Source organism: Oncorhynchus mykiss, chromosome 9 (genome assembly GCF_013265735.2).
Source record: "Oncorhynchus mykiss isolate Arlee chromosome 9, USDA_OmykA_1.1, whole genome shotgun sequence".
In the NCBI taxonomy this organism is placed as follows: Eukaryota; Metazoa; Chordata; class Actinopteri; order Salmoniformes; family Salmonidae; genus Oncorhynchus; species Oncorhynchus mykiss.
The window spans coordinates 68,287,594-68,308,178 of NC_048573.1; the positions used below are offsets into that span (position 1 = coordinate 68,287,594).

General features: G+C 43.6%; 1 protein-coding gene across 2 annotated transcripts in view; it reads left to right on the forward strand.

The window, feature by feature from the left end:
• The window catches only part of LOC110532744 (mitogen-activated protein kinase 14A), a 34,267-nt gene extending 14,193 nt beyond the window's left edge, over positions 1-20,074 (forward strand). Inside the window, exons 4-12 of one of the 2 annotated variants that reach the window (XM_021616865.2) lie at positions 1,635-1,746; positions 2,029-2,058; positions 2,483-2,530; positions 2,743-2,857; positions 6,876-6,947; positions 9,260-9,339; positions 13,323-13,401; positions 13,685-13,858; positions 14,032-20,074. In XM_021616865.2, the coding sequence (XP_021472540.1) occupies positions 1,635-1,746; positions 2,029-2,058; positions 2,483-2,530; positions 2,743-2,857; positions 6,876-6,947; positions 9,260-9,339; positions 13,323-13,401; positions 13,685-13,858; positions 14,032-14,096 (775 nt within the window). In that variant the 3' untranslated portion in view covers positions 14,097-20,074. Of the gene's footprint in view, positions 1-1,634; positions 1,747-2,028; positions 2,059-2,482; positions 2,531-2,742; positions 2,858-6,875; positions 6,948-9,259; positions 9,340-10,174; positions 10,255-13,322; positions 13,402-13,684; positions 13,859-14,031 lie in introns of both variants that reach the window. The other variant, XM_021616866.2, reaches the window with a different exon arrangement.
• The last annotated feature ends 511 nt before the right edge of the window (positions 20,075-20,585 follow it).

Genomic DNA, 20,585 nt, shown 5'->3' on the forward strand with positions numbered 1-20,585 from the left:
GGTGAACATGTTGTAATGCCTTCAGTAGGTGAACATGTTGTGAACATGTTATAATGCCTTCAGTAGCTGAACATGTTGTAATGTCTTCAGTAGCTGAACATGTTGTAATGTCTTCAGTAGCTGAACATGTTGTAATGTCTTCAGTAGCTGAACATGTTGTAATGTCTTCAGTAGCTGAACATGTTGTAATGTCTTCAGTAGCTGAACATGTTGTAATGTCTTCAGTAGCTGAACATGTTGTAATGTCTTCAGTAGCTGAACATGTTGTAATGTCTTCAGTAGGTGAACATGTTGTAATGTCTTCAGTAGGTGAACATGTTGTGAACATGTTATAATGCCTTCAGTAGCTGAACATGTTGTAATGCCTTCAGTAGCTGAACATGTTGTAATGTCTTCAGTAGGTGAACATGTTGTAATGTCTTCAGTAGGTGAACATGGTGTAATGTCTTCAGTAGGTGAACATGTTGTGAACATGTTATAATGCCTTCAGTAGCTGAACATGTTGTAATGCCTTCAGTAGCTGAACATGTTGTAATGTCTTCAGTAGGTGAACATGTTGTAATGTCTTCAGTAGGTGAACATGCTGTGAACATGTTATAATGCCTTCAGTAGCTGAACATGTTGTAATGTCTTCAGTAGGTGAACATGTTGTAATGTCTTCAGTAGGTGAACATGTTGTAATGTCTTCAGTAGGTGAACATGTTGTGAACATGTTATAATGCCTTCAGTAGCTGAACATGTTGTAATGCCTTCAGTAGCTGAACATGTTGTAATGCCTTCAGTAGCTGAACATGTTATAATGCCTTCAGTAGGTGAACATGTTGTAATGCCTTCAGTAGGTGAACATGTTGTAATGCCTTCAGTAGGTGAACATGTTGTAATGCCTTCAGTAGCTGAACATGTTATAATGCCTTCAGTAGCTGAACATGTTGTAATGTCTTCAGTAGCTGAACATGTTCACCTACTGAAGACATTATAACATGTTGTAATGCCTTCAGTAGCTGAACATGTTGTAATGCCTTCAGTAGCTGAACATGTTGTAATGCCTTCAGTAGCTGAACATGTTGTAATGCCTTCAGTAGCTGAACATGTTGTAATGCCTTCAGTAGCTGAACATGTTGTAATGCCTTCAGTAGCTGAACATGTTGTAATGCCTTCAGTAGCTGAACATGTTGTAATGCCTTCAGTAGGTGAACATGTTGTAATGCCTTCAGTAGGTGAACATGTTGTAATGCCTTCAGTAGGTGAACATGTTGTAATGCCTTCAGTAGGTGAACATGTTGTAATGCCTTCAGTAGCTGAACATGTTGTAATGCCTTCAGTAGGTGAACATGTTATAATTCCAACCTCGTGAAAGTGACAAACTGGCGCATTTTAATTTTCAGAAACAACTTTATATCGAAGAAGTACCTTTTATTTTGAAGGCCTGCGCCGTTCGGTGCAAGACGACCGTTAGACCAGATGACGTGGTTTTGCGCATGAGCTTAGTTGGCCAACGTCGCCATGACATCGCCGACGCACGTGATCAGGGATTTCTATTGGAGAAGCCATTTCTACATATCTTCGTACTAAACCATCTTTGTTAATCCAGTGGAGGTGTTTAGTTTGAGCCTATGTCTGGTTGTGATTGGCAGGTACCTGGTGACCCACCTGATGGGGGCAGACCTCAACAACATAATCAAGTGTCAGAAGCTGACAGACGACCATGTGCAGTTCCTCATATACCAGATCCTCCGGGGGTTAAAGGTGAAACACACACACACACACAGACAGACAGTTCCTTATCTACCAGATACTCTGGAGGTTAAAGGTGAAACAACATGCTTGGAGATTTTAAACATTCTTCAACTAACTGCCATTCACAGTTGTTGACCAGTGTTGTGTACATTCCCAGCAGGCAAAACTGTTGAAAGGAAGTCATCATTTTGTAATTTTGCCATCTGTGATGTACCTAAAAACTACCAACTTATGATTCATGATGTTGATTTAATGTAATCCCTTTGCTCTCCTTCACCTCTCTCTCCTCAGTATATCCACTCAGCAGATATCATTCACAGAGTAAGTCTCCTCTCCTGTTTGATTCAGCCCACAGTGAAAAATCCCTTCCCAGATGGCAACCCTGTTTCTTGTGTTAGTTTATGACCAGTTGGTTCACTTCCACATGGCAGGTTCAGGCCCAGGCTCGCTCCTTATTCAAACACTATAAACCACAGAGGAAGTGAAACGATAAACAGTACCCCTGTTTTGTACTGTGACCGAGTCAATTATTCAGATCTGCTGTTTTGAAATAACTGATCTGATTGGTTAGAGATTGAGTTAGTCTTGCAGAAGTACTGTAGAAGTTTTGTAGGAACACTTCTACAGATAGTGGGGGTTTGGTTTGAGAGAATCTAGACCCAATTGAGAAAGCCCATTCAGATCTGGCCTCATGTAGGTAGTCTGTAGTAATATAGAAATAATCTTGTCTCCCATCGCTCTCCAGGACCTGAAACCCAGCAACCTGGCTGTGAATGAGGACTGTGAGCTGAAGGTAAGGTGTTTATTATTGGCCCACTCATTCAAACTTTGTTCATCCTGAACAGTCTGGACAAGAATATCAGACCGTCTGCCTGAGGGTGAAACCAAGCACACCCTTATGAAATGGTTCTATTAAATGTTCACTGCAAGGAAAGAACAGGGTGTGACTTTTCACTATCTGACTCTCGAAGTACCACGTGGTTTGGTTCTGTCTGTCCTCCTCAGATTCTTGACTTTGGGCTGGCGCGGCACACAGACGACGAGATGACTGGTTACGTTGCCACTCGCTGGTACAGGGCCCCAGAGATCATGCTAAACTGGATGCATTACAACATGACAGGTACAGTAGCTAGAGATCTGATGTATTACATCATGACAGGTACAGTAGCTAGAGATCTGATTTATTACATCATGACAGAGACAGTAGCTAGAGATCTGATGTAATACATCATGACAGGTACAGTAGCTAGAGATCTGATGTATTACATCATGACAGGTACATTAGCTAGAGATCTGATGTATTACATCATGACAGAGACAGTAGCTAGAGATCTGATGTAATACATCATGACAGGTACAGTAGCTAGAGATCTGATGTAATACATCATGACAGGTACAGTAGCTAGAGATCTGATGTATTACATCATGACAGGTACAGTAGCTAGAGATCTGATTTATTACATCATGACAGGTACAGTAGCTAGAGATCTGATGTAATACATCATGACAGGTACAGTAGCTAGAGATCTGATGTATTACATCATGACAGGTACATTAGCTAGAGATCTGATGTATTACATCATGACAGGTACAGTAGCTAGAGATCTGATGTATTACATCATGACAGAGACAGTAGCTAGAGATCTGATGTAATACATCATGACAGGTACAGTAGCTAGAGATCTGATGTATTACATCATGACAGGTACATTAGCTAGAGATCTGATGTATTACATCATGACAGAGACAGTAGCTAGAGATCTGATGTAATACATCATGACAGGTACAGTAGCTAGAGATCTGATGTATTACATCATGACAGGTACAGTAGCTAGAGATCTGATGTAATACATCATGACAGGTACAGTAGCTAGAGATCTGATGTATTACATCATGACAGGTACAGTAGCTAGAGATCTGATTTATTACATCATGACAGGTACCGTAGCTAGAGATCTGATGTATTACATCATGACAGAGACAGTAGCTAGAGATCTGATGTATTACATCATGACAGGTACAGTAGCTAGAGATCTGATGTATTACATCATGACAGGTACCGTAGCTAGAGATCTGATGTAATACATCATGACAGGTACAGTAGCTAGAGATCTGATGTATTACATCATGACAGGTACAGTAGCTAGAGATCTGATGTATTACATCATGACAGGTACATTAGCTAGAGATCTGATGTATTACATCATGACAGGTACAGTAGCTAGAGATCTGATGTATTACATCATGACAGGTACAGTAGCTAGAGATCTGATGTAATACATCATGACAGGTACCGTAGCTAGAGATCTGATGTAATACATCATGACAGGTACAGTAGCTAGAGATCTGATGTATTACATCATGACAGGTACAGTAGCTAGAGATCTGATTTATTACATCATGACAGGTACAGTAGCTAGAGATCTGATGTATTACATCATGACAGGTACAGTAGCTAGAGATCTGATGTAATACATCATGACAGGTACAGTAGCTAGAGATCTGATGTAATACATCATGACAGGTACCGTAGCTAGAGATCTGATGTAATACATCATGACAGGTACATTAGCTAGAGATCTGATGTATTACATCATGACAGGTACAGTAGCTAGAGATCTGATGTATTACATCATGACAGGTACAGTAGCTAGAGATCTGATTTATTACATCATGACAGGTACCGTAGCTAGAGATCTGATGTAATACATCATGACAGGTACAGTAGCTAGAGATCTGATGTATTACATCATGACAGGTACAGTAGCTAGAGATCTGAGTGGTTTAGACAGCCTGCATCTGCTCACTGTAGACATGTATACGAGCTATACATTTAGGCTACACACTGTTGATGTACTTGTGATGTTGGGCCGATGTTCTTGCCAGGTGGATGTCTTAATGGCAGGACACTGAATGGACATGCTGAACATAATGTTTTCCCCCCTATATGTAACAGTAGATGTGTTATTCCCCTAAATGTAACCGTAGATGTGTTATTCCTCTATATGTAACAGTAGATGTGTTATTCCCCTATATGTAACAGTATACATGTCTTATTCCTCTACATGTAACAGTATACATGTGTTATTCCTCTATCTAACAGTATACATGTCTTATTCCTCTATATGTAACAGTATACATGTCTTATTCCTCTACATGTAACAGTATACATGTGTTATTCCCCTATATGTAACAGTATACATGTCTTATTCCTCTACATGTAACAGTATACATGTCTTATTCCTCTATATGTAACAGTATACATGTCTTATTCCTCTACATGTAACAGTATACATGTGTTATTCCCCTATATGTAACAGTATACATGTCTTATTCCTCTACATGTAACAGTATACATGTGTTATTCCTCTATCTAACAGTATACATGTCTTATTCCTCTATATGTAACAGTATACATGTCTTATTCCTCTACATGTAACAGTATACATGTGTTATTCCTCTATCTAACAGTATACATGTCTTATTCCTCTATATGTAACAGTATACATGTCTTATTCCTCTATATGTAACAGTATACATGTCTTATTTCTCTATATGTAACAGTAGATGTGTTATTCCCCTATATGTAACAGTAGATATATGTTATTCCTTTATATCTAACAGTATACATGTGTTGTTCCTCTGTTACGGTACACGTGTGTTGTTCCTCTGTTACGGTACACGTGTGTTGTTCCTCTGTTACGGTAGACGTGTGTTGTTCCTCTGTTACGGTAGACGTGTGTTGTTCCTCTGTTACGGTAGACGTGTGTTGTTCCTCTGTTACGGTAGACGTGTGTTGTTCCTCTGTTTGTGTTACGTGTGTTGTTCCTCTGTTACGGTAGACGTGTGTTGTTCCTCTGTTACGGTAGACGTGTGTCGTTCCTCTGTTTGTGTTACGTGTGTTGTTCCTCTGTTACGGTAGACGTGTGTTGTTCCTCTGTTACGGTAGACGTGTGTTGTTCCTCTGTTTGTGTTACGTGTGTTGTTCCTCTGTTACGGTAGACGTGTGTTGTTCCTCTGTTTGTGTTACACATGTGTTGTTCCTCTGTTACGGTAGACGTGTGTTGTTCCTCTGTTACGGTAGACGTGTGTCGTTCCTCTGTTACGGTAGACGTGTGTCGTTCCTCTGTTTGTGTTACACATGTGTTGTTCCTCTGTTACGGTAGACGTGTGTTGTTCCTCTGTTACGGTAGACGTGTGTTGTTCCTCTGTTACGGTAGACGTGTGTCGTTCCTCTGTTTGTTACGTGTGTTGTTCCTCTGTTTGTTACGTGTGTTGTTCCTCTGTTTGTGTTACACATGTGTTGTTCCTCTGTTACGGTAGACGTGTGTTGTTCCTCTGTTACGGTAGACGTGTGTCGTTCCTCTGTTTGTTACGTGTGTTGTTCCTCTGTTACGGTAGACGTGTGTCGTTCCTCTGTTTGTTACGTGTGTTGTTCCTCTGTTTGTGTTACGTGTGTCGTTCCTCTGTTTGTTACGTGTGTTGTTCCTCTGTTACGGTAGACGTGTGTCGTTCCTCTGTTTGTGTTACGTGTGTTGTTCCTCTGTTTGTGTTACGTGTGTCGTTCCTCTGTTTGTTACGTGTGTTGTTCCTCTGTTACGGTAGACGTGTGTCGTTCCTCTGTTTGTTACGTGTGTCGTTCCTCTGTTACGGTAGACGTGTGTTGTTCCTCTGTTTGTGTTACGTGTGTCGTTCCTCTGTTTGTTACGTGTGTTGTTCCTCTGTTACGGTAGACGTGTGTCGTTCCTCTGTTTGTTACGTGTGTTGTTCCTCTGTTTGTTACGTGTGTTGTTCCTCTGTTTGTGTTACACATGTGTTGTTCCTCTGTTACGGTAGACGTGTGTTGTTCCTCTGTTACGGTAGACGTGTGTTGTTCCTCTGTTTGTGTTACACATGTGTTGTTCCTCTGTTACGGTAGACGTGTGTCGTTCCTCTGTTTGTTACGTGTGTTGTTCCTCTGTTTGTTACGTGTGTTGTTCCTCTGTTTGTGTTACACATGTGTTGTTCCTCTGTTACGGTAGACGTGTGTCGTTCCTCTGTTTGTGTTACACGTGTGTTGTTCCTCTTACGGTAGACGTTAGACGTGTGTTGTTCCTCTGTTTGTGTTACACAGACTAATGATTTCCTCTTTGTTACAGTGGACATTTGGTCTGTGGGATGTATCATGGCTGAACTCCTCACTGGCAGAACTCTGTTTCCCGGTACTGACCGTATCCTTTCATTGCCCTAACCTCAGTTACCCTACTATTGGTCTGATATGAGTACCGAAGCTGAAATGCCCTCTACTTTGTGAGTATGCCTGGCCTACACATTAAACCACTGTTTCCGTGACGGACCTTCGAGTGGTTGGTGGTGAGATTCCCACACAATATGTCCTTATTGAATCACATTGGATAAGACCGGTGTACACACAGAATCCTACTGCTGGTGATTGATTGACGTAATGGTAACAGCTTTTTGCAGGTCCAAGCCACGTGACCTAAAATAATGTGTTCTAAGCTAAAGCTCTTCAATGTTCCTAACCTGCTAGTCTGCAAAACTAACCTCTTCAACTAACCCCACTATGGTGTTTTCTTCAACTAACCCCGCTATGGTGCCTTCTTCAACTAACCCCGCTATGGTGCCTTCTTCAACTAACCCCGCTATGGTGCCTTCTTCAATTAACCCCGCTATGGTGCCTTCTTCAACTAACCCCGTTATGGTGCCTTCTTCAACTAACCCCGCTGTGGTGCCTTCTTCAACTAACCCCGCTGTGGTGCCTTCTTCAACTAACCCCGCTGTGGTGCCTTCTTCAACTAACCCCGCTGTGGTGCCTTCTTCAACTAACCCCGCTATGGTGCCTTCTTCAACTAACCCCGCTATGGTGCCTTCTTCAACTAACCCCGCTATGGTGCCTTCTTCAACTAACCCCGCTATGGTGCCTTCTTCAACTAACCCCGCTATGGTGCCTTCTTCAACTAACCCCGCTATGGTGCCTTCTTCAACTAACCCCGCTATGGTGCCTTCTTCAACTAACCCCGCTATGGTGCCTTCTTCAACTAACCCCGCTATGGTGCCTTCTTCAACTAACCCCGCTATGGTGCCTTCTTCAACTAACCCCGCTATGGTGTTTTCTTCAACTAACCCCGCTATGGTGCCTTCAACTAACCCCGCTATGGTGCCTTCTTCAACTAACCCCGCTATGGTGCCTTCTTCAACTAACCCCGCTATGGTGCCTTCTTCAACTAACCCCGCTGTGGTGCCTTCTTCAACTAACCCCGCTGTGGTGCCTTCTTCAACTAACCCCGCTGTGGTGCCTTCTTCAACTAACCTCGCTGTGGTGCCTTCTTCAACTAACCCCGCTATGGTGCCTCGATGCCTTCTTCAACTAACCCCGCTATGGTGCCTCGATGCCTCTTCAACTAACCCCGCTATGGTGCCTCGATGCCTCTTCAACTAACCCCGCTATGGTGCCATCTATGTTTGTTCTCTTGCGATCCGCTCTGTTGTCTCTCCCTACAGCATGCCATGAGGCTGAATTACACTGTAGAAACTTTGTCCGTTTCTGTAGCCACACTAACGTCTACCTCTCCACACTTGGTCTCTAAAACTCTGTTTTATCAGGCTTCCTAGCCTTCTTACGTTGTCTGTCCGATGCACAGAGCCTCCTCTTCTGTAATACGTGTCTAATAGTCTGCTGGACTGTATGAGAATGTTTGTCTTTGGATCTGCTGAATGAGTCTGGCACTAATCTTTGTATTTCCTTGCCTGTCAGTGTTTTCAGAGGTACTAACAACGAGGCATTTAAAGATCCATCCTCTGCTGTGTGTTTACCCATTCCATAGTTCTTATCCAGCATGATAACACCTAGCAATTCCAATTGGGGCCCTGTGTTTTGCACAGTCATGTGTCATAGCAAGATTTGAATAAAGGTTCAAATCCAAGCATGTCACATGATTGCGCAAAACAGGGCCTCCGATATAATATAGGTCATGTTGATTTTCAACCATTCAGAGAGGCAATTCTGATTATAGTTTGTACAAGCATGTTACACTTAATTTATAATAGCAGTAAGGCCCGAGGCGATGTGGTGTATATGGCCAATATACCACGGCCAAAGGATGTTCTTAGGCACAACGCAACGCAGAGTGCCTGGATACAGACCTTAGCCGTGATATTTTGTCCATATCACAAACCCCCGAGGTGCCTTATTGCTATTATAAACCTCTTACCAACATAATTAGAGCAGTAAAAATAAATGTTTTGTCATGCCCGTGGTATACGGTCTGATATACCATGGCTGTCAGCCAATCAGCATTCAGGGCTTGAACCACCCAGTTTATAATATATGTTATAGTCCGTGTGAAACTCTGACAATTCAATGTCCCGGGCTGCATTTGTCATTGTTCTTGGTTCCATTGTGCCAGGCAAGCTCAATCAAGTACAGCTCAGTTATTTTTAAAGACAACAAATACTGTTCTTGCTGGTTCCTCTCCCCTCCCCAGCCAGCTCCTGTTGTTCCTTTACACACGGTACCTGTTAGACATTGATCAGTTGAAGCTAATAATGATGCTCGTTGGGACGCCAGAGCCTGAGCTCTTGATGAAAATCTCCTCTTCGTCTGTGAGTTGTACACATAGTTATTATGCTGCAAGGTCTCTGCTTGCTTAAATTGCTAAAGTCCCTGGTAATTATTTGTTTTTGCATCAATTTGTGAAGTGTGTTATACTCTTCAGCAACAACAACTATTTTACATGTTTACATCCTTTGAAATCTCTGTTTGTGAGATGGGGTCAAATGCAATACCTGTTTTGATTTGAAAACAAATTCTTCACTTGGATAAATGAACATACATTTCTCAGGGCTCTACAGTGCGACCATTTTACTTGCATATGCGCCTAAATATTTTGCTGTGTGATCTGGAATTTAAATTTAGGAGCACCAGTGCTCCTAGAAAAATTATGAATTCTAGCTTTATTACCAAAAATATTTTTTTCGGTGTGCTCCTAAATTTCTGTGTGCCTAAATTTTTTTAAACTAAAAAGGGTCAGCATAGAGCCCTGCTTCTATGTTCAAAGCTTTGGGTTTCACACCTGTGATTTATTAACTTGACTTTCTCCTGACTAATTGAACTTTCTCTTCTCTAACATAACCTCAAGCATGCTATCAGTCTGCCTTACACACACCTTTACAATCTCACCCTCTCTTTTCTTACCTTTCCCTCCAAAGATGGGACTATTCACTTTTTTTTTTGCAGAGTGTCTTAGGAGTTGAGCCTTACCATAAAACTCATAAAGAAGACTGTTAGCCCGCGGAGCTAAACGCCTAGGCCAGAAAGCCAGGTATAAGCTCGAGGAGCTAATGCGAGTCATCAGGTCTCCCACTGACTAGCTGCTTGTCAACTTACCGTCTCTGCTATACTGCTGTCTGCTGATACCCCTTGACCCGTACCTGATAGATATAAACCAGCTTCAGCAGATAATGCGTCTGACAGGAACGCCCCCAGCCTCTCTAATAAGCAGGATGCCAAGCCACGAGGTGAGCAGGACCAAATTACTCAATTCAATGCATTCTATATGGGGCCAAGCAAGGATTTGAACCCAAGTCCTCGAACCTGCGTGCCACAAGACTGTTAGCTCCAGGGTTTTGGTAAATTCCAAGTCAATTCAGGAAGTAAACTGAAAATTGCATTTTTACTCCCTGAGTTGACCAAATTGACTCCAACCCTGGTTAGCCCGAACCACCGCCGTCACACCTAGCCCAGAGCAGTGCCACCGCCGTCACACCTAGCCCAGAGCAGTGCCACCGCCGTCACACCTAGCCCAGAGCAGTGCCACCGCCGTCACACCTAGCCCAGAGCAGTGCCACCTCCGTCACACCTAGCCCAGAGCAGTGCCACCTCCGTCACACCTAGCCCAGAGCACTGCCACCTCCGTCACACCTTGCCCAGAGCACTGCCACCTCCGTCACACCTAGCCCAGAGCAGTGCCACCGCCGTCACACCTAGCCCAGAGCAGTGCCACCGCCGTCACACCTAGCCCAGAGCAGTGCCACCTCCGTCACACCTAGCCCAGAACAGTGCCACCTCCGTCACACCTAGCCCAGAGCAGTGCCACCGCCGTCACACCTAGCCCAGAGCAGTGCCACCGCCGTCACATCTAGCCCAGAGCAGTGCCACCTCCGTCACACCTAGCCCAGAGCAGTGCCACCGCCGTCACACCTAGCCCAGAGCAGTGCCACCGCCGTCACACCTAGCCCAGAGCAGTGCCACCGCCGTCACACCTAGCCCAGAGCAGTGCCACCGCCGTCACATCTAGCCCAGAGCAGTGCCACCTCCGTCACACCTAGCCCAGAGCAGTGCCACCGCCGTCACACCTAGCCCAGAGCAGTGCCACCGCCGTCACACCTAGCCCAGAGCAGTGCCACCGCCGTCACACCTAGCCCAGAGCAGTGCCACCGCCGTCACACCTAGCCCAGAGCAGTGCCACCGCCGTCACACCTAGCCCAGAGCAGTGCCACCGCCGTCACACCTAGCCCAGAGCAGTGCCACCGCCGTCACACCTAGCCCAGAGCACTGCCACCTCCGTCACACCTAGCCCAGAGCACTGCCACCTCCGTCACACCTAGCCCAGAGCACTGCCACCTCCGTCACACCTAGCCCAGAGCAGTGCCACCGCCGTCACACCTAGCCCAGAGCAGTGCCACCGCCGTCACATCTAGCCCAGAGCAGTGCCACCTCCGTCACACCTAGCCCAGAGCAGTGCCACCGCCGTCACACCTAGCCCAGAGCAGTGCCACCGCCGTCACATCTAGCCCAGAGCAGTGCCACCGCCGTCACACCTAGCCCAGAGCAGTGCCACCGCCGTCACACCTAGCCCAGAGCAGTGCCACCTCCGTCACACCTAGCCCAGAGCAGTGCCACCTCCGTCACACCTAGCCCAGAGCGCTGCCACCTCCGTCACACCTAGCCCAGAGCGCTGCCACCTCCGTCACACCTAGCCCAGAGCGCTGCCACCTCCGTCACACCTAGCCCAGAGCGCTGCCACCTCCGTCACACCTAGCCCAGAGCGCTGCCACCTCCGTCACACCTAGCCCAGAGCAGTGCCACCGCCGTCACACCTAGCCCAGAGCAGTGCCACCTCCGTCACACCTAGCCCAGAGCAGTGCCACCGCCGTCACACCTAGCCCAGAGCAGTGCCACCTCCGTCACATCTAGCCCAGAGCACTGCCACCTCCGTCACATCTAGCCCAGAGTACTGCCACATACCCAGTGCTACAATATTACAACCTCCTTAGATGATATTTGCTCCCACATAAAGAGGAAGTAGACAAACATACATGTAGCATTTTGACATTGCTGCTTTTCTCGACTGTAGGTTTCTATGTTCTACTACCCAAAGCGCTCTACTATAACCACTGAGTGGCGTCTGATGCTTGCTGTACGTCAATGCAAGTCAAGCAGCAACTACTCTCTTGCCTTCTAATGTTTGGCTTGCCATAGCAGTGTTGTAAAGAATTATGAAACCATATAAAGTATTAATATGTCTAGAATTGCACACTAACAAACTATGGCACATTGCCTGAACCAGAATTTGTTTGAAACACTTCCTCCTCTGACAACAGTGTGGTAAGAAAAGTAGGAACTGAAATTCACAGTATTGCAGTTCCTCTTCTTGAAGTGTGAACTGATTGAATAGATGGTAGCTATATTACATGGTGCTAGATTATACAGTAAGTACTGCAACCAAATAAATAAACAATACTCGGTTATTGTTTACATACTCATGGGGCGGCAGGGTGGCCTAGTGGTTAGAGCGTTGGACTAGTAACCGGAAGGTTCCAAGTTCAAATCCCCGAGCTGACAAGGTACAAATCTGTCGTTCTGCCCCTGAACAGGCAGTTAACCCACTGTTCCTAGGCCGTCATTGAAAATATGAATTTGTTCTTAACTGACTTGCCTAAGGTAAAAAAAAAAAATGTTTTTAAATACTGTTTCTTCTCCTTCTGCTTTCTCTCTCTCTCTTTGCACATTCACCAAATCTGCAATGAAACCCTCTCTTAGCAGTGCTGATAATTAATCAAATTCTTGCCAATGCTGCCATATGATCAAGTGACTGGGACAATATGGTTATGAGTAAATCTAGTCACATTTCTCCTGATGAGGGATCCCAAATGGCACCCTATTCCCTTTATAGTGCACAGTCACAAGTGGTGACATGGGGAATATGATGTGGTTTGGGAAAAGTCCTTGTCTAATATGGGACTAATTAGTGCTAATCATAGTCTTTACTCTCTGAATACAATGTTAGTGGCCGCTTTCGCAGCCCCAGATAAAGATTTTTTTTGTTGTTGTTACCCAGAATGAGTAGCCTTAATCTGGGTCGGGGAAACCAACCTTATGACCCCAAAAGAAAAGGGGTCATCTTGTGGCTTTGAATTGTATTCCAAATGGCACCCTATGTTCTACATAGTGCCTATGCAGAGCCCTATGGGACCTGGTCAAACAGGGCATTATGTAGTTAATACGGTGCTGTTTTGGATGCCAGCCTTGTTTTGTGTTCTAATGGCCTTTAACCTCTGATCTCTTTACTCCCATTGGTTTTCAGGCAAGGAACTACATCAAATCCTTGCCTCAGATGCCCAAGAGGAATTTTTCTGACGTGTTCATTGGAGCCAACCCACAAGGTAGTGTTGGAATAATTTTATACTCAGAACACTTGGCTGTAAATCAGACCCCAAGATGTTATAATTTATGATGATAATGAGAGGAAGGAGTCATAAGATGGCCTGCTGCAGCCATTTTCAAAAAGCATCATAGAGTAGGTGCTTTTTTAGGTTCCCCCTGTCCATACAATCTTTATCAATTTATGATGGAAAAAGCTAAACTGATCCTATAACAGCACTCCTACACTGAGAGTCTTTGTGAATATGGACCCTGTTGGTATGGATGATGTTTTTCTGCTTGTAGCTGTGGACCTGCTGGAGAAGATGTTGGTTCTGGACACAGATAAGAGGATCACGGCTGCCGAGGCACTGGCCCACCCCTACTTCTCCCAGTACCACGACCCAGACGACGAGCCTGAGGCTGACCCCTACGACCAGAGCTTTGAGAGCCGCGATCTGGACATCGAAGAATGGAAACGTATGTAGAATGGAATAGACGGGGCCATTATACCTGAATGCTTTAAAGTAAAGTGGGACCAAACTTTTTCCATCTTGCAAAATAAATGTATTTTGCTCTGCTCTGCTCACAACCCCTCAGACAGCTCTGAAACACCTGCGAAAAACATTTCTATCTCCCTCCCTTCCTCACAGGGCTGACCTTTGAGGCGGTATGTGATTTTGAGCCACCCATCTTCGATGAAAACGACATGGAATAGTGATTGGGCGATGTGATTTCTACAAGCCCCTCTCCCGTCAACACCAAACATCTCTATCACTGAGGTTCCCTCTTATCAGACGACCTTTTGGAATAATATTATCATCTGAGTGCCTGCAAATGTTTGTCTATTGTTATATTTCTTAAGCTCGCGCTCTCTCTCCCACCATTTTGACTCCGTAAGGTGTTGCAAGGGAAACGTTACAAAAAATAGCCTGGTCCCAGATTCGTTGGTGCTGTGGCATGACAATGGCCATGGGAGTTGGCTGTACAACCCAAACAGATATGGGACCAGGCTAGAACTACAATGGAGGAGAGGAGAGCGACATTTTAAGGGCTGTTAAATCGGTGTTAACAAATACTGATTGTATGTGTCTACTACCGTGTATTTTCAAGGGAGAAACGGAGGCAAGCAGAAAACAACCACTAATACCATTATTGGTCCATTTCTGAAAAATGTCATGCTTCTTTTATTATTCTGTCTATATTTGTGTCCCAAATGGCACCCTATTCCCTATTTAGTGCTCTGCTTTTGACCAGGGCACTATATAGGGAATAGGATGCTATTTGGAATAAAATCTATATTTAAACTAGTTTTGTATTCCTCCTTCAGAAGTTTTATTATTATGAAAGTATTGCTCACCACTGTATTCTCTTGCTCACCACTGTATTCTCTTGCTCACCACTGTATTCTCTTGCTCACCACTGTATTCTCTTGCTCACCACTGTATTCTCTTGCTCACCACTGTATTCTATTGCTCACCACTGTATTATCTTGCTCACCACTGTATTCTATTGCTCACCACTGTATTCTCTTGCTCACCACTGTATTCTCTTGCTCACCACTGTATTCTCTTGCTCACCACTGTATTCTCTTGCTCACCACTGTATTCTCTTGCTCACCACTGTATTCTCTTGCTCACCACTGTATTCTCTTGCTCACCACTGTATTCTATTGCTCACCACTGTATTCTATTGCTCACCACTGTATTCTATTGCTCACCACTGTATTCTATTGCTCACCACTGTATTCTATTGCTCACCACTGTGATATCCGAAAGAAATTAGATGCTGAATTGAAACATCCGGAAAATGTGTTCTGATTGAATCATTTCATGATGTGTATCATCTGAAATGTGCAATAATGCTTGTCTGTCACTCGCGCTCTGCCAATCTACCAATCACAGCGTTCGTGTCAGACTCCCCTGGCTTTGTTTTCCTGTCAGTCACAGCACTGGTGTCAAAACTCCCAGGCGCTTCAGAAACCGTTGATGATCTTCTTTAATGGATCTGGTATATGATATAGGATGTGTCCCAAATGGAACTCTAATACTGCAGTACTAAATGTGGAAGACTATATTTCAGTTGAATGCATTGAGTTGTGCAACTGACTAGGTATGTTCCTTTCCTTTGAACAGGGCCCATAGGCTTATGGTCAACAGTAGTGCACTATATAGTGAATTGGGGACCATTTGGAATGCACATAGGGATTCATTCTATTCTTCAACATTGTTATGAACTTTTTAACTTTGCAGATTAGTTCCCCCTCCCCCAAGTGTTAATACTGTTCAATATACCACGTTGCAGATTAGTTCCTCCCCCAAGTGTTAATACTGTTCAATATACCACGTTGCAGATTAGTTCCTCCCCCAAGTGTTAATATTGTTCAATATACCACGTTGCAGATTAGTTCCCCCTCCCCCAAGTGTTAATACTGTTCAATATACCACGTTGCAGATTAGTTCCCCCTCCCCCAAGTGTTAATACTGTTCAATATACCACGTTGCAGATTAGTTCCCCCTCCAAGTGTTAATACTGTTCAATATACCACGTTGCAGATTAGTTCCCCCTCCCCCAAGTGTTAATACTGTTCAATATACCACGTTGCAGATTAGTTCCTCCCCCAAGTGTTAATATTGTTCAATATACCACGTTGCAGATTAGTTCCCCCTCCAAGTGTTAATACTGTTCAATATACCACGTTGCAGATTAGTTCCTCCCCCAAGTGTTAATACTGTTCAATATACCACGTTGCAGATTAGTTCCCCCTCCAAGTGTTAATATTGTTCAATATACCACGTTGCAGATTAGTTCCCCCTCCCCCAAGTGTTAATATTGTTCAATATACCACGTTGCAGATTAGTTCCCCCTCCAAGTGTTAATACTGTTCAATATACCACGTTGCAGATTAGTTCCCCCTCCAAGTGTTAATATTGTTCAATATACCACGTTGCAGATTAGTTCCCCCTCCCCCAAGTGTTAATATTGTTCAATATACCACGTTGCAGATTAGTTCCTCCCCCAAGTGTTAATACTGTTCAATATACCACGTTGCAGATTAGTTCCTCCCCCAAGTGTTAATACTGTTCAATATACCACGTTGCAGATTAGTTCCCCCTCCCCCAAGTGTTAATACTGTTCAATATACCACGTTGCAGATTAGTTCCCCCTCCCCCAAGTGTTAATATTGTTCAATATACCACGTTGCAGATTAGTTCCCCCTCCCCCAAGTGTTAATACTGTTCAATATACCACGTTGCAGATTAGTTCCCCCTCCCCCAAGTGTTAATATTGTTCAATATACCACGTTGCAGATTAGTTCCCCCTCCCCCAAGTGTTAATATTGTTCAATATACCACGTTGCAGATTAGTTCCCCCCCCAAGTGTTAATATTGTTCAATATACCACGTTGCAGATTAGTTCCCCCTCCCCCAAGTGTTAATATTGTTCAATATACCACGTTGCAGATTAGTTCCCCCTCCCCCAAGTGTTAATACTGTTCAATATACCACGTTGCAGATTAGTTCCTCCCCCAAGTGTTAATACTGTTCAATATACCACGTTGCAGATTAGTTCCCCCTCCCCCAAGTGTTAATATTGTTCAATATACCACGTTGCAGATTAGTTCCCCCTCCCCCAAGTGTTAATACTGTTCAATATACCACGTTGCAGATTAGTTCCTCCCCCAAGTGTTAATACTGTTCAATATACCACGTTGCAGATTAGTTCCTCCCCCAAGTGTTAATACTGTTCAATATACCACGTTGCAGATTAGTTCCTCCCCCAAGTGTTAATACTGTTCAATATACCACGTTGCAGATTAGTTCCTCCTCCCCCAAGTGTTAATATTGTTCAATATACCACGTTGCAGATTAGTTCCTCCTCCCCCAAGTGTTAATATTGTTCAATATACCACGTTGCAGATTAGTTCCTCCCCCAAGTGTTAATACTGTTCAATATACCACGTTGCAGATTAGTTCCTCCTCCCCCAAGTGTTAATATTGTTCAATATACCACGTTGCAGATTAGTTCCTCCTCCCCCAAGTGTTAATATTGTTCAATATACCACGTTGCAGATTAGTTCCTCCCCCAAGTGTTAATACTGTTCAATATACCACGTTGCAGATTAGTTCCCCCTCCAAGTGTTAATACTGTTCAATATACCACGTTGCAGATTAGTTCCCCCTCCCCCAAGTGTTAATACTGTTCAATATACCACGTTGCAGATTAGTTCCTCCCCCAAGTGTTAATATTGTTCAATATACCACGTTGCAGATTAGTTCCTCCCCCAAGTGTTAATACTGTTCAATATACCACGTTGCAGATTAGTTCCCCCTCCCCCAAGTGTTAATATTGTTCAATATACCACGTTGCAGATTAGTTCCTCCCCCAAGTGTTAATACTGTTCAATATACCACGTTGCAGATTAGTTCCCCCTCCCCCAAGTGTTAATATTGTTCAATATACCACGTTGCAGATTAGTTCCCCCTCCCCCAAGTGTTAATACTGTTCAATATACCACGTTGCAGATTAGTTCCTCCCCCAAGTGTTAATACTGTTCAATATACCACGTTGCAGATTAGTTCCCCCTCCCCCAAGTGTTAATACTGTTCAATATACCACGTTGCAGATTAGTTCCCCCTCCCCCAAGTGTTAATACTGTTCAATATACCACGTTGCAGATTAGTTCCCCCTCCCCCAAGTGTTAATATTGTTCAATATACCACGTTGCAGATTAGTTCCCCCTCCAAGTGTTAATACTGTTCAATATACCACGTTGCAGATTAGTTCCCCCTCCCCCAAGTGTTAATATTGTTCAATATACCACGTTGCAGATTAGTTCCCCCTCCAAGTGTTAATACTGTTCAATATACCACGTTGCAGATTAGTTCCTCCCCCAAGTGTTAATATTGTTCAATATACCACGTTGCAGATTAGTTCCCCCTCCCCCAAGTGTTAATATTGTTCAATATACCACGTTGCAGATTAGTTCCCCGTCCCCCAAGTGTTAATACTGTTCAATATACCACGTTGCAGATTAGTTCCCCCTCCAAGTGTTAATATTGTTCAATATACCACGTTGCAGATTAGTTCCCCCTCCAAGTGTTAATACTGTTCAATATACCACGTTGCAGATTAGTTCCCCCTCCCCCAAGTGTTAATATTGTTCAATATACCACGTTGCAGATTAGTTCCCCCTCCCCCAAGTGTTAATACTGTTCAATATACCACGTTGCAGATTAGTTCCTCCCCCAAGTGTTAATACTGTTCAATATACCACGTTGCAGATTAGTTCCCCCTCCAAGTGTTAATACTGTTCAATATACCACGTTGCAGATTAGTTCCCCCTCCAAGTGTTAATACTGTTCAATGCCAGCGCCAGACCATAGGATGTTTAATACCTTTTACATGTTAGTCATTTTAACAGACGCTCTTATCCAGAGCAACCTACAAGAGCAATTGGTGTTAAGCGCCTTGCTCAAGGGCACATCGACAGATTTTTTTAATTGAATACCCAAATGATGGAATTCTGGCAGATTCAGACAATTTTTGTGGATTCCTCTTGTCCTCATCTCCTGATCTGCACCGAGGTAAAGGAACTGGACAGGAGAAAGCGAAGGCCTGGTAAGGGGTCAACCATATTGCTTTCAACTGTTCTATGTTTTCAGAACACAACTGTGCAGATGACGGACACAATGGAAGGAAGCCACTAGAATATTGAGATACAGCCCGAGTCAGAATAAATAATCGTGATAGCCCCAGGACTCTAGTTGAACCATGCTGCACTCCATTGAATAGCCCCAGGACTCTAGTTGAACCATGCTGCACTCCATTGAATAGCCCCAGGACTCTAGCCTAGTTGAACCATGCTGCACTCCATTGAATAGCCCCAGGACTCTAGTTGAACCATGCTGCACTCCATTGAATAGCCCCAGGACTCTAGCCTAGTTGAACCATGCTGCACTCCATTGAATAGCCCCAGGACTCTAGCCTAGTTGAACCATGCTGCACTCCATTGAATAGCCCCAGGACTCTAGCCTAGTTGAACCATGCTGCACTCCATTGAATAGCCCCAGGACTCTAGCCTAGTTGAACCATGCTGCACTCCATTGAATAGCCCCAGGACTCTAGCCTAGTTGAACCATGCTGCACTCCATTGAATAGAGAATTCATTCTGGTTTCACCACTTTCCATATTGACACTTTAAAACCAGATGGAGTTGATATGAGCCACTGTGGGTTGTCAATGAATGTGCCAATCAACGTGGCATTAAGTAAACTAGGAAAAATATGTATTTTTGGGTACAAAATCAACTCAAATGTATGTAAATATCTGTTCTATATTTTATTTTTTAATCTTCATGACTTCTTTTTTGGTTTGTTGAATTTAAACAATCTTCATTATCAGCATGTTCATCATTTGTGCGTGTGTGTTTTGAATATGTGTTAACAGGAGCTTGACGTGTCATGCTTAAAGCCGCAAAATAGAAAAATGTAAGTCGATGTCAAAAAGAAATGAGGGAATTGCTTAGTTATATTTATACTTTGTTGAGGTGGTATTTCAACTGGAGAGAGATACTGTTGTTTATTTCAGCCAATCCCCATAGAAGACTGACATCTAACAGTCTTTACAGCAGAGTAACTATTACTATAATTAATGCCTTTGTTTCTAAAGAAATAAAGACAGTTATTTTTAAGTCTATAGTCTGTTTTATACTTTGTGCCTTCAAGTCCATACCCTACATGTGCTAGAAGTATTCAAGGTTTGCAAACGAAGTGGCAATGCTTATCTCTGTAGCTTATAACAGTTTTTCACACTACTGAGTCATATCATGCGGGATTGTGCATCCACCAACCAAGCAGTAAAAGACAATGTGAAAAGATCAGAGCCATCACAGTTGTGTTTGGGTCAGAGCAGTTGTGTAGAAATGTGTATTATCATTAGTGTATTAATGGTGAAGTTTGTTTTGCATGGCCAGGTACCCCAGGTGGGCAGAGTTCTCATTTTAGACCATTCCATTGGTCCTTAAGTGAATCCTCATCCAACCGAGGCACCAGCCATCCAAAACGAACTCCACCACTCAATTAAATGAAGGCATGAGTCTGTGGGCCATTCATTCATTCAATCATTTAAATGTGAAGACAGTTATATTTATCAAATCAATTCTCTGTATAATTATTCAGTAATTAAACAAATCACGGAATAGTAA